This window comes from Thamnophis sirtalis, unplaced genomic scaffold (genome assembly GCF_051295495.1).
Source record: "Thamnophis sirtalis isolate CommonGarterSnake01/CBP01778 unplaced genomic scaffold, rThaSir2_p1.2 scaffold_1, whole genome shotgun sequence".
NCBI lineage: Eukaryota > Metazoa > Chordata > Lepidosauria > Squamata > Natricidae > Thamnophis > Thamnophis sirtalis.
Genome location: NW_028261381.1, coordinates 89,096,065 through 89,109,690, shown reverse-complemented (window position 1 = coordinate 89,109,690; position 13,626 = coordinate 89,096,065). Strand labels below are relative to the sequence as shown.

At 33.9% G+C, this 13,626-nt stretch overlaps 2 protein-coding genes across 4 annotated transcripts in view; one reads left to right on the top strand and one right to left on the bottom strand.

Moving 5' to 3' along the window:
• DNAJC24 (DnaJ heat shock protein family (Hsp40) member C24) overlaps positions 1–9,562 on the top strand; it is a 41,599-nt gene extending 32,037 nt beyond the window's left edge. For both annotated transcript variants that reach the window (XM_087718746.1, XM_087718737.1), the window contains exons 4-5: positions 8,280–8,348; positions 9,252–9,562. In XM_087718746.1, the coding sequence (XP_087574872.1) occupies positions 8,280–8,348; positions 9,252–9,373 (191 nt within the window). In that variant the 3' untranslated portion in view covers positions 9,374–9,562. The remainder of the gene's footprint in view (positions 1–8,279; positions 8,349–9,251) is intronic.
• A 2-nt stretch (positions 9,563–9,564) lies between these two features.
• The window catches only part of IMMP1L (inner mitochondrial membrane peptidase subunit 1), a 36,492-nt gene continuing 32,430 nt past the window's right edge, over positions 9,565–13,626 (bottom strand). For both annotated transcript variants that reach the window (XM_087718724.1, XM_087718730.1), the window contains exons 5-6: positions 11,694–11,804; positions 9,565–9,713 (exon numbers count right to left, since the gene is read on the bottom strand). In XM_087718724.1, the coding sequence (XP_087574850.1) occupies positions 9,645–9,713; positions 11,694–11,804 (180 nt within the window). In that variant the 3' untranslated portion in view covers positions 9,565–9,644. The remainder of the gene's footprint in view (positions 9,714–11,693; positions 11,805–13,626) is intronic.

Genomic DNA, 13,626 nt, shown 5'->3' with positions numbered 1-13,626 from the left:
TGGCAACATATATGCCTAGGACACGTGGTTTTTGTTTTTAGCTAAATTTGATGTATTAACTGTTCCCTTCATTGGGATGTTTCTGCCAGTAGTAGTGATTAAACTATCAGAAAGGTGGTCAACATTATCTTCAAGCTGGGATTCCTGACTTACTGCTTTCTAACTACCCAGAAAATGTGTAGTTAGAAAGCAATTATAGGAACAGAGATTGACACTGAATTTAGAAAAATAACAAGCCAATAATTCCAATTAAGATATAACACAAAACCAACTATAGAAAGCGGCTTCTTTATTTAAATCTTGCCACAATCACCAGAAACAATTGGAACACAACTCCTAAGCTTATTGAACCAAGAACAACTAATTGGACAGCATTTATTAGCACTTTGGTTTATGAATAGACACATTTATGACAATTTCTGGCATATGTTAAGTTAGTGAGATTTATTTTATTTTTATTTCTTCAATATAGCAAAAATGTTAAAAAACAACTGATCAAGAGTAAACACATATTTACGTTGTTTACAATATTGAATATAGGTAATTCTCAATTTACAACTGGCTGCTTAGCAACTGTTTGAAGTTACGATGACCCCACCCCCATGTACTTCTACATGGCTGCCTTCCTCCAATCACGATTGCATTTTAAACACTTAGCAACCAGTCAGCATTTACAGCCATTTGCAGCATCCCATGGTCCCATGACCCCAATTTATGTTATTTTTTTTGTCAGAAACCAGTGTTTACTTCTGGGTTCGGATTTAAAAAACACCCATTAGAGATAATGGGTTTACTTAATGACCATGTGATTCACTTAAATACTGCTGCAAAAAAATGTAAAATCAGGTCGGTCACATTATGACCCACTTAACGACAGGTATGACTTACAACCATGATTCCAGACTAAATTACATTTGGAAGTTGAGGACTACCTGCCCTTAATTGTTTGGCTAAGTACATCTACGAAGCAGCAAATTAAGCTCCAAGAAGCTAGTTATAGGGATTCTAACTATTTCTTAGAAACAATTTAATAAAAATATACCGAAAGTCTCAGCAGGAGTTTCTAACAATTAATATAGTGTCACAGTAATTTTGTTAGAGTCTTATAATTCTCTAATTTGCTGCTGCTTTAAGTCACAGTTTATATACATTGCCAAAATTTTTCAGGGGATGTGTAACTCTGACTCTTAGTCATCTTTGGTTAAAATGTTGTTTCATAGATTTGTGAGGCATACATTTAAATCAAATTACTTCTAGATGTCTCTTCAGTAAAATTTAAAAGGCAAATTTAAGATTGTATAATTTCTATTAGGTTGCTTGCTTGCAATTTCTATGTATATCTAAAATCTAATTATTTCTGCTCACAAATGATCCAGATGGCCCTTTTACTACACGTAGGTTTGCTAACCTCTCTTTTCTAAAGTTTTTCATTAATTTTTAAAATGTGTTTTCATTTCAGTTTCGCCAGTGTACTAGTGTTACAACATTTTTACATGAAGACTGTCTTTTCATAGTTCTAAAGATGGGCAAATAGTTCAGATGAGCATTTTAATTACAACTTTGCTGTGATTTTAAAATGACCTTTTTGAATGCCCATGAAAACTGGCCACGGGGGCAGGAATGTTATGACTGCTACCACTGGTGAATAATGGAGCTTCAACTTGAGACTGTTAATTGTGATATTCCTTTGCATTGTTTTATTTGGTTTTGGTTTTATTTCTTGGCTTTTGATTTACATTTTTCTTTTTATCTTATCTATTTGTTGGATTGTTAACAGTTAATTGTTTTCATCAAATTTTATGATGGAAAATATACACTCCTCAGAGTTGTTAATTGGTGGCTTAAAAACCTTGCAAACTAAATAACAAATACCAATTTCATATCTCTGGTTCTTTAAGAACCCTATGAATATAAGCTAAGAATGGTGCAAAGAGCCATAGAAAGATACATGCTCGGCATTATAAGACAAGATAGAAGACCTGCATAGGGATTAGAGAACAAATAAAAGTATACAATATCGTCAAGAGAGTAAAAAAATGGAAATGGGCTGATCACCAAACAAGAAGACCTAATGGCAGGTGAACCATGGCAGGCATACAGTGGATTCCACTTGATAATAAGTGCCCATAAAGACCAAAAACAAGATGGATTGATGACATCAGCAAGTATTGTGGGGCCAATTGGGAAAAGAAAGCTCAAGACCGTATTGGTTCGAAACATGCTGAAGAGGCCTTCATCCTGCAATGAATAGAAAATGGCTAAAATGATGATGATGGTGAATATAACCTACACCAAGTAATTCATTTTTCATCTGTCATTAAGTCTTACAATTTATCTCCTGTCACCCCTTTGCTTTTGTTCTATAGGCTAATTTGGATACATGGATATGTCCTTCATTTTTTTTAAAGACTCTCAGTATCCTTCTGTAGCTGAATTTTACTGTTTCTGACATTCAGTGTCTTGGGTTCTTGCTTCAAGTATATTTATTGTCTGTTTGTCATTGTTTCATTAAGGACTGCAATAAAGACTGATCTTCTAGATATTTTGAAGCAGAAAGTCAAATTCTAATGCTGACTAATGTTTATGGGAATTGAAAGTTTATAAACATCTTTAAATGCATTCATTGTACTTTGCTTTTTGTCTATTTATTTTCCTAAACTTTATACATCTTTTTGTTCTAATAATAATAATATCTGAAAGCCATCTTCTTAAACCTTTCATGATTATCCTTATTAACTATACCGACATCCTGTTACATCTTCTCCATCTTAGATTCAAGCCAAGTTTCTGTAATACTGGCTTTGAATAATAATCATATTTTCTTGAGAAACTTTATCCTCTTTATTTTCCTTTTCACCTTCTTCTTCAATATCAAATACTGGGAAGCTTGGTCTTTTAAAGTCACATGTGATTATGTTGTTGGGAACTTTTTAAATATATAATTACATCAAAGTAGCATAGTAAAGCATGATAATATATTTTTAGTAAAGTGAATCAGGGCAGTAGCATTTACAATTCAATTCAAAAATACTAGGAACTATTTAGGAATATATCTAGGATAATCTCACTTTTTGATATCATATCTAATTTTTCTAAGGCTTAATCATTTTCACATATTGAAATCATAAGGACATATGTTATTCTCTTCTGTGAGAGAATTTAACATAGTCTCTGTGCATGACACTTAATTTTATTAATGATTTGAAGATTCCTCACAGAATTATTGAGATGGGGGATGGATGATGATATGCTCAGATTCAAAATTTATTTTGTGGTCTACCATTGATACCTGGGGTGCTTTTCTGAAAGAATATGTACCAGTAAAAATGTTTATTGTATTTTCTTCAGTATTTGACATACAAAATTATTCCATTTGCAATATTCTCTTATCTTTCCCCACAGACCACATGCAATCCTAGTAAAGCTTTACTGAACTTTGCTTCTAATAGTGATTTAGCATTTATTTATAAAATTATGACTGCATTATTTTTCATCCATAGGAGAGTCCTCAGGGAAATTATTGTTTAGAAGTTAAAGAAAAATTATACAGTAGATTAGAAGTAGGAAGAGGCAGAACATAATTGTTGTATTTAAAATTATATAATAACCAATGAAGAACTAAAATATTTTTAACGCTTTCCAAAAACCTAATAAAAGATTCTGTCTTATTTCTATTGGAGGAAAACATCTCAGCTATTAGGATAACACAGAAAAGTATTCAAAGGAAATCTTAAATTAAGGGCAATTTCATGTGGAAGGCGGCATATTTTTAGGTATTTCATTTAGGTTTTATTGTCAAGAATTATTATCCAACAAAAAATAGTTGTATAAGCTGCTATCTCATTCATCTTCTAAGAAAGTCTATTAAGTGTGCGTAATAAAGTACTGTAAAATTGCGAATAAAATATTCAGAAAGTGTTCTAACATGTTGTTAGAATATGCTCATTTTTCTGAGGCCCAAAATATAGCAGTTCAGTTATATTTTGTTATAAATACTATTCAGTTTTATTTTGAGATGACAGATTTGGGCTTGAAGCAGGACAATTTCTGTAATCAAAACATTTTTATAACTACAATACAGTTATAAAGATGCACACTTAAAGCAGAGGTTTAGCCTCATTTACTCTAGGCACTTTTAACCCATGCTGGTCTTCTAATTTACCTTAACCTTAACCCATGTCCTTTAACTCTAATGATTTTGGTACTGTTTCCTTATTATATATTCTTAATCTACACTCTTGGCGGCAATGCAATGGCTCAGTGGTTTATGACCCTGGGCTTGTCCGCTAGAAAACCGAAAACCCAGGTTCATGACCTAAGTGCTGTGCAACAGGGTGAGCTCTCATTACTCACCCCAGCTCCTGCCAACCTACAGTTCCAAAACATGCAAATGTGAGTAGATAAATAGGTACCACTTTTCCATATTTTCATGCTAGCCAAATATAATGGAAGCATCTCTTAGACAACGCAGGTTCCCCTGGCTGATAATTGGAGATAAGCATTCCCCCGTTAAGTCAATCGTGACTGCATGGGTGAAACCTTTAAACCTTATTGCTTACTCTTACCGTGTAATCTGCACTATATTCCATAATATACAGTGGGTTTTCTATTCTGTTCTGTTCTTGTTTTGTTTTGTTTTTGCCCTTCCTAGCCAACTTCAGAGTCTCAGTCAGAGGTGGGTTGCTCCAGGTTTGGCCCGGATCGGGCAAACCTGTAGTGGCAGTGGTGGGGGGCTCCGCCCACCTGCCAAAATGCTTCTGCGTATGCGTAGAAGTGGCACGTGCACAAGTGAACTGGTAGCACTGGGATTTGCACTCCACTTCTGGTCTCAGTTACTTGTGTGCCAGGAGAAAGAATGTGCAGTTTGATATCACAAATCTGTTATTTGGACATTGGAGATTCTGAGAATTCCCTTTCCCCTGCTGCTCCTGTTATCCTAACCTTGTTTTTATGTCCTTGGAGTTCTTAACGTTGCCAGCACAATGGATACTAGTGGCTAGTGCTTTGGGCTTCTAATCTGAATACTAGTGCTCTGGATTGCTTTGTAAGGTCTCTGGTGTATTCTGACAATTCACTGTGCTCTTCTGTGCTCTCCAACTGCCTGCAATCTGGGCTTCTTCATTGTGAACACACTGGACTGCTCTCCTTTGTTAATGTTCTGGATTGTTTGACAGGGCCTTTGCCAATATATTCTGTGGTAGTCCACTACTGCTTACATTCCCTGCTAGGAACATCACCTTATTTCAATTACTAGTGTACTTATGATGTGGCCTCATTTAATGTTTTTTCCTTATGCTTCCCATCACTATTATGAACTCTCTTAACAGCTAAGCCTTGTTAAAAAAGCCAGCTTGTAATACCTTCAAGGGTGGAGCTTGTAAAGGTAGAAGATTCAGAATTCATATGTTTATGCTGTTATCACAGACACAGGACATAGTTTGCAGCCATATCTCATTTCTACTCCATCTTTTTTTTAATGATTTATTTCCTGCTATCATGAAGGAAAAATTTGGGAGTAAAGCCTAAAGAATAGGCTTTTTAGCAGTAGGTTTTGCTCTAAATGAGTATGGATGGAATCATTTATAAAAGTATAACATCTGAAAAGTTATATATCACATTAAAGAACTAATATAATTATTATAAAGAATTGATATCATTATAAAGAACAAAATTATTTGAAAAAAGAAAATACTTGCTTTAACAAGCTCCAATGCATACATTGTAATATTTCTTCTTAAACTATTACTAAGGTAGATTAGTAAATTACTAAAAGATAATTGTTCTTTTTCATTTCTCTCTTTCAGTAGCAGCAAAATTTGAGATGTAAATGGGTTAACTTTGTTTTAATTGTATCTGTTTAATTTATTGAAGGTGTGCAGAATTGGTTAGGTCAGAGAGGTTTTATTGATCCAGTAATTATCTCTAACTTGTCTGATTTGTTTTAATTGCCTTCATTAAGATTAATTTAGATGGAACTTGTTCCCTGGGGATCTGTAGTGTAGATTTCAGGTAAAATTAGAATCACAATTTAAGGTTGCAAAAAGGAAGAAGAGACCATAGCCCAACTTGATACTGGTTAATCGGCCGCTAATTAATGAATTGCATGGGGGAGAAATCATACTTTAATATTAAAGTGCTAATTAGAATTTTTTTCACTAATACATGAGGGCAGTTCAAATAAGTGTTTAATTTCACTACCAATACATTATTCATAGTTAACTATTGTGGTAGCAGATTGGATACGCCAAAATGGAGAACATCAGTATAACATTTGTTCTAGAATATTTCTTTCATATTCAGTCAGGAGGTTCATGTATGCTTTTGGTTAAATGTGACTCAATTTCTTGTGGAATGCATGTACAGTAAAACTTAATAAACCTCTAGGGTTGTTCGGCATTGTGCCTTCAAATTAAATATTCTAACTCAATTTCTTCCTTATATTGATGTGGATTCTAAGTTCAATGTAGACCCTTTTCTAATATATTTCTTATCTCTAAACTTTTAAAATTATCTTATTTGATATTCTATTAATACCTCTTATACCTTTAATATTCTATACTTAAATATTCATTAAAGTTTGTAATGCATTAATATTATTCTGCATATCTTACTGAATAATTGTTATTATTTAATTTGAGAAAGCAAGGAATCCCAATTGTTAAACTAAATTTCACTTAAAATATGAAATTGTAATTATGTATGCAAAGCAGTGAATGATAAAGTTGCATCTTCTATGGAGACTACTCTATTATCCTGTCAGAAAACCATTATTACACTGTAAATCTCAAATAATTTGTTAATAGATTTGCCAGTGTTAATGATACTATGAGTTAATTATCTAGCTACCATCCCATTTTTCACTTTACATTTGCATTATGTAGTGCTTTGTGTGCTGTTAATCTTAATTGTGATTATTTTATCTTATAAATATCACATACTATTATGGCATTAACCTGTTTTTTATTATATATGTCTAAACTCCATCGAAAGATGCATCTGTGTGTGTGTGTGTATGTATAGGCACACATACACCTTTAAAATACATTTGTATCTATTAGCACATAATCCTTTATGAAGCATAAGAAACATCTTGTATAAATATGAAAGATAAACTATAATACCCTCTGAAGATATTTTTGAAATATTTATTCCCCTGGAAAGAACATGTTGTAGTTTAAACTTATATTGGATAAGACCAATCATTTCCACAAAGCTGTATGTTTTTTCTTGAAGTGTAGTAGGCAATATGGAGATACTAATATCAGATCTTAACTTCAGAAGATCTCACATTGGATTACTTGCAGAGTAATCTGGAAACCAACAAAGCTTCTCAAATGCTAACTGCCCAGGCTCATGTCAAACACAGGATTCAGATGGGCACATTTCCAAGATGGGAGACAGACAGACAGACAGACAACAGACAGACAGACAGAGATCCAACTATGAGAAGAAGAAAAACGTTTGTTTTTCAGCAAAACAAATGTTGATTCATTGTATGGTATTTACTTCTACGTTTTTAATGGATTATTGACACACACCCCTTTTCTCAAATATACTTGAGAAAAGATATCTTTCAATTTTGAATATGAAGGATTAACACAATTTGCAACACCAGTGTTCAGAAGTGCAGTCAGATAGATGGCTGAGCTGGCAACCAGAAAAAGATTTGTGAAGGCTCATATATCCTCTTTATAAAAAGAAGATAAGCATTTGATGAGAAATGAAAAATATTAACCAAGACAATTTAATGAAACCTATCCTGTCTTTTTTAGATTTTCCTGCATACCATGGTTGAAAACATCTGACTTGCTTATGTTATATCTCAGTAGAAATATTTTTCATTAACTTTATTTTATGTAATATCTAGAATAAAAATATATTGTTCTTCCTGATAGCTAGAAGGAGAAGCATACAAATTCTAAAGTGTGCTAACATACTTCAGGAGAAAAGTAATTGAATGGAGAATGTTGAGTTAGTGTTATGTATCAAACATATGAGCAGTTCTTGGAGAAATGATTTAAAACTAAATTTGTCAGAACTGCATCCACTTCCTGGAACCATGTTCTCATCCATTCTTAACCATAGAGGCTCACTTCTGTGACAACCAGTCTCTTTCTCAGTCCAACCTACCTTACAGAGCAGTTGTGGAGAGAAGACAATGTGATTTCCCTCTTGAGCTCATGGAATAGAAAACAAAACAAATCAGTATGTTGTTGTGAGCTTATAGCCTTTATCTTACACAATGCTGTGGTAAATGATGTCTTTTTGTTTTTTCATAGAATATGAGTTAGAACAAGGATGTCCAGTGGATACTCAGGTTCCACTTGAAGATATGACCTGGAATCACAGTAAGCTATGTGAAACCACCTCATATGTCAACTGAAATATTAATGTGTAAATGAGCACTACTAGAATAGCAAGCAAAAAGCTGGTTGCAGAGATAACAGCTGTTTGTTTACACCCCATAAACTTGTATTCAGAATCCCTGAATGACCCCTGAAACTGAAGATTCTGTTTAGAAATGAAATCAATCAGAAGGTGTTAGAAATAACATTCATTGTGTTGTCTAGATTTCTTTTAAAAGCATCCATACCAATAACTATTACCTCATCCTGTTGTCACAAGTTCCATCAGTTAAATGTTTGTGTGGTATGAAATATTTTAAGTAATTTAGATTTACTGTTTGTAAAAAGAAACAGTTCTTGGTAATTACATCACTGCCCTTCATTATTCTTTTCTAATCGTAACAAACTGGTGCATTTTGATTGCTCTTTTTTACTGTCCCAGGTTTGATACTGTTTTGGTATATAGCAAATTGCTTTGTGTAATGATTTATTGTTTGTATGCTATTTAACTTATTTGATATGTTGGTAGTTAGAAAGTATTTCAATTAGTAGTGCAAAAAGCTTTTTGTAAATATATGCAAGTGACTAAATATACCTGTGGATTAAGTTACAGAACAGGTAGTTCATCATGTTTTTCCCCTCTAGTTATCAGGCTTTCTAGAATAACAAAAAGCTGCATCACAAAAGGCATTTACAAACTTGTCTCAACCACAACTGAAAATATGTTCTCTCTTGTGGGTATTGCCTGGTTTCATTGCGTGTGGAAATATAAAATTATGCCATAGATTATTTCTCATGCAAATTGTTTATTATTCTACGTTAAATATTTAATTCGGGTTCTGTTCAATATAAGCTTTCCAGTGATATATGAGGAATCATTGAAACTGGTTTATTTTGTTTCAACAGGTGATCACTGTTATTCTTTCACGTGCAGATGTGGTGGAAAATACATTGTTTCCAAAAATGAAGTTGAAGATGTTTCATTAGTAAGCTGTGATACATGTTCATTAGTTATAGAAATTATTTGATGTGTCATCCAGGAAATACATCAATGCGGCTAGTATTGTAAATAGCTGGAATAGTAAAGAATAGTTCAATCTGAAATGGTTTAATTCTTGCATTCCAAATGGTTGAATGTGTGTGAAAATTCTCAGAAGAAAAGGTATGTGCTGATAATTTTTAGGCTCTCTGTTTCATTAAAACTAAATTACAAATAACCTGAATCATGATACATCATTTATTGAATATAAAAATATAAATCACATTTGAAAGATTAAAAAAGATGACAAGATAAATCAATTAGCCTTTACAAATCCTGTGACTGTTGGGACTTGAACGCAGAAATCCAAAATCCGTCAAAGGCCAAAGCTGTGAAATAAAACAAACAATTACTTAATACGTTGAGCATCAGTCATCCTTTAGCTTTTCTCTGTTTCAACTGAAGTGTTAATGCAGTGAACTGAACATCTTAAACAGGCTAGTAGTACAGATTTACTCACTGTATTTTTCAGACTATAAGACACATTTCTCCCCCCTCCCCAAGTGAGTGGAAATGTCTCTGCGTCTTATAGAACAAATATTGTGGCGGGGATGGTGGTGTGGCGCCAATCAGCTCTTCTAGGTGGTGGGAGTTGCCGCTGCCTATTGTTGCCGCTGCCTGTTTGTGGCGATCGGCGGCAAACAGGAAGAAGAGGCAGATTTTTTTTCTTTTGTCCTCCTCTAAAAGCTAATGTGCATCTTATAGTACAGAACATCTTATAGTCAGAAAAATACGCTACATATGCTCTTCACTTAAACTACAGTGTTGGGAGAATTTCTAGAATGAAATATGTTTATTTAATAAGTAAAATATTTGGAATTATCTAGAATGAATTATAGTTCCAATCTCTCCCTACTGCTTCTCTGGATACACATCATGGGAAAAATACACACTCACTGGTGACTGATCAAGATTTCAGATGATATATTAAGATTGTTTAGAAAATTAGAACGTTTATATTGGTTTAATTTTCTCACATATTTTTCTGTAAGGGCTAAATATTTTAATTGTTTAAGATGGGTCCCCAACCCCTAGTCTGTAGACCGACATAGGGCTATGGAAATCAGGCCGTATGGACAAGTGAAGCCCCATCTACAGGATGCAGACAGCATGCAACACCATGCCCCCTCCGATCCATGGAAAAACGTCTTTCCACGGAATTGGTCCCTGTTCCCCAAAAGCTTGAGGGTCACTGGTTTAAGATAATGTGAATATATATGACTAATTCTCATTACTTTAAGATGTATATATGACTATTATGGAGGATTTGTTTTATTTCTGCATTAAAAAATCATTGGTACTCTTTAGGCAGACCCTCATCTAAACAAAATAGTGAATTATGAATAAATATGAGATGTGAGAGTTAGCCAGCAAACTACAATTGCATAAAAACCAATACAGATGAAATACACCCAGGCTGAGGTAGGAAGCTGAAATAGTTTTTTAAAATATGTCATTAAAGTCATCTGTTTATGGGAGAATGGCATAAAACCATTTTTATAAAATGATCCATCACACTAAAAGCATGTTAGGCCTAATATTGAGGAAGAGAAGGGTGGCTTCTCTAAGGAAAAGCTTTATACTACAGCCATTTATGTTATTTGACACTGTAAACATGTAAATATTGATCTGGAAGATTTTATACTTCGATTTCTGAAAAGCTTTTAGCAAATCCCTCGCTAAGCATTTCTGAATCAACTAAGCAAACAAGGAATTAGAGTTCAGGTACTCTTAGGAATCAATAACTGGTTAAAGAAAAGCAGCAATCAGCGTAGGAATAACTGAAGAGAAGAAAAGCAGTGGAGCCGCTGAAGGTGTGGAATGAGTGGTATTTTAGTATCTGTTGTGGAAGTGAAAAAGCCTTTCAGGCAGGCCACTGGTTTTCTACATATCACATCATGCTGCAACCAAGGAAGACATTGTAATATTTGGGAAACCGAAAGGGAAGCCGCATTGTGTGAATAGTTGGGTACAAACTGGTATATTTACTACTGTTATATTTGCTGCAAAATAAAAAATGGTTCAACATGGTAGTGTTTTTATACATGAAAAGAGAAAATCAAATGAATTGTTGAGAGAGAAATTTTGTGTGTGTGTGCGTACGTGCATATTTTTATGTAGTAGATACTTAACTAATACTTTGTAAAGGCTTAAACACAATCTTATTTAAGAAGATCGTGTTCTTTGTAACATTTTAACACCCTGGTCCCTGTGTTTCACTAGCTAATGAACATGTCTCATTGTCATAGCTTAAGCCCAAAGACTATAACAACTGTTAAATTAACACATTTTAGATTGCAGGAATATACCTTAAAGCAAATTCGTCCTCTTATCAATCCATATGGAACAGGACCATAACACCTGGAATCTGTAGAATTCGTGAGATTATCACCTTCTAACCAAACATGTCCTTTAGGTACCTGAGAAATATTAAAATTAAAGAACAAATATGTAGGTGAAAAGCAGTGCAATTAATACAGCCTAGTTTCATACAATTGCAGCAAATACATAATTTTACACTCTTAGATTCAGGGGGAGGAAATCTAATATACTCTGTCATAGGCTCCCCAAAACACTGCAACACTGACAAAAATCTCCAAATGGAAATGTTAGGTTGGATCGGTGTGACATTCATTTATTTAATAGACTTTAAAAGAGTTAATTTAGGATGTTGACTGAAAATCTTGCTCTACTGTCACAGTAATATAAGCAGGCCAGCCACACACTCATCAACCTCCTGAGGCCAGCACTAAGGCTTACACCAGTCAGTAAGCTTCTGATGAACTAAATGGTAATTGATGGTGACATCAATTACAAATAATCTCATCATTTTATCAGAGAGGACTTGTCAAAGTTCTAATTAATATCACAGTTCATTCTATGTCCAGGCAGGATTCACAACACATAATATTGTATTAATGACCATCACAAACCAGCAAGTCCCTCCTTATAATTTAAAAATTAATAATGGTGACCTTACAATGTGACAGAAGCCTTTTAATATGGACCGCATTATGAACAACATGCTAGGGATTCAGCCATAAAGAAATTGCTTTATATCAATCATAGTACAACAGCTATAGTAAATAGAACAGTTCCTGGACTTATATATACTGAAAAACTTAAAGGCTATTAAAACTAATATGAAGTTAAATATTTTAGAATTTGGAGATGAATTAAAATGAAGGAAAATAAAAAAAATAAAAATGATTCCTTCTTGTCCCAGAGGGCAGGACCAAAATAAAAGGAAGAGGTGAAACATGCAAAATGAGAAGAACTGGACTGAACAAGGGAAAAAATGGAAAATTTGGTGGAGGTGTAACAGCTAAATGGTTTGACACTGGAGAAAACAAGCACTAGCAGCTTGTTGGTTGGAAGATGGCAAGTCAAGGCAGAGTGAGGAGTGGTTGAGTGTGGTAGACAGAACGAGAGACAAAAAGAGGTGACAAGAGTAGCTCTTTTGAAATGGTGAAAGGGGACACAAATCCAAACTCCATTTATTCTCTAAACAGGAATGCATCTATTAGTGCTTTGAAATAGCAATTCCAGGTATTTTACTATCCCTACACATTTCTCAAAAGCAAGAGAGAAATATGAATAACAACTTAATAGACCTAAATGTGCTTCCAGATGGGAGTATATTTAAGAACTGACTCCCTGCATCCTTCTTGGAGAAAAATGCCAACTCCAACTTCATCCACAATTTTCCCACGGGAAAGACATCCTCCCTAATATTTTATCTACCATTACCTTAAAAAATGAAACAGTTTACAGAAGTCTAGAAAATAAAGTATCTTCAAACACTTATCAATTAGCTGGAGGTCTTACTAACACATTCCTAATAGCATGAAAAACCTCCGTAAAAAATGCCAGATGATGTCTGTGAAAAGGGGAGGGGCTTATACTTACAAAGGCATTAGAAAATCATGAACATGAACACAAATACAATTCCCAACATAACCAGAGTATTAAACATGTTGGGAAAATCTCAGAATCTGACAATCAGCCCCTAAGAATTAAATGCCTAATGGATAGCATTAGGACAATAATGGACAGGGATAAAGGATTGGCTCAGTTTTGGAGCTAACAGAACAGCCAGACTCAAAATTATTTTATTAAATTTTACAAAATATTGTAAAATATATTACTACAAACAGAAAAATATAAAAAGGTGCAAAGAGATAGAAACTATATGAACGATCCTCCTTCACCCTCCAGAAAAGGTAACGCCGTCTCTAATAT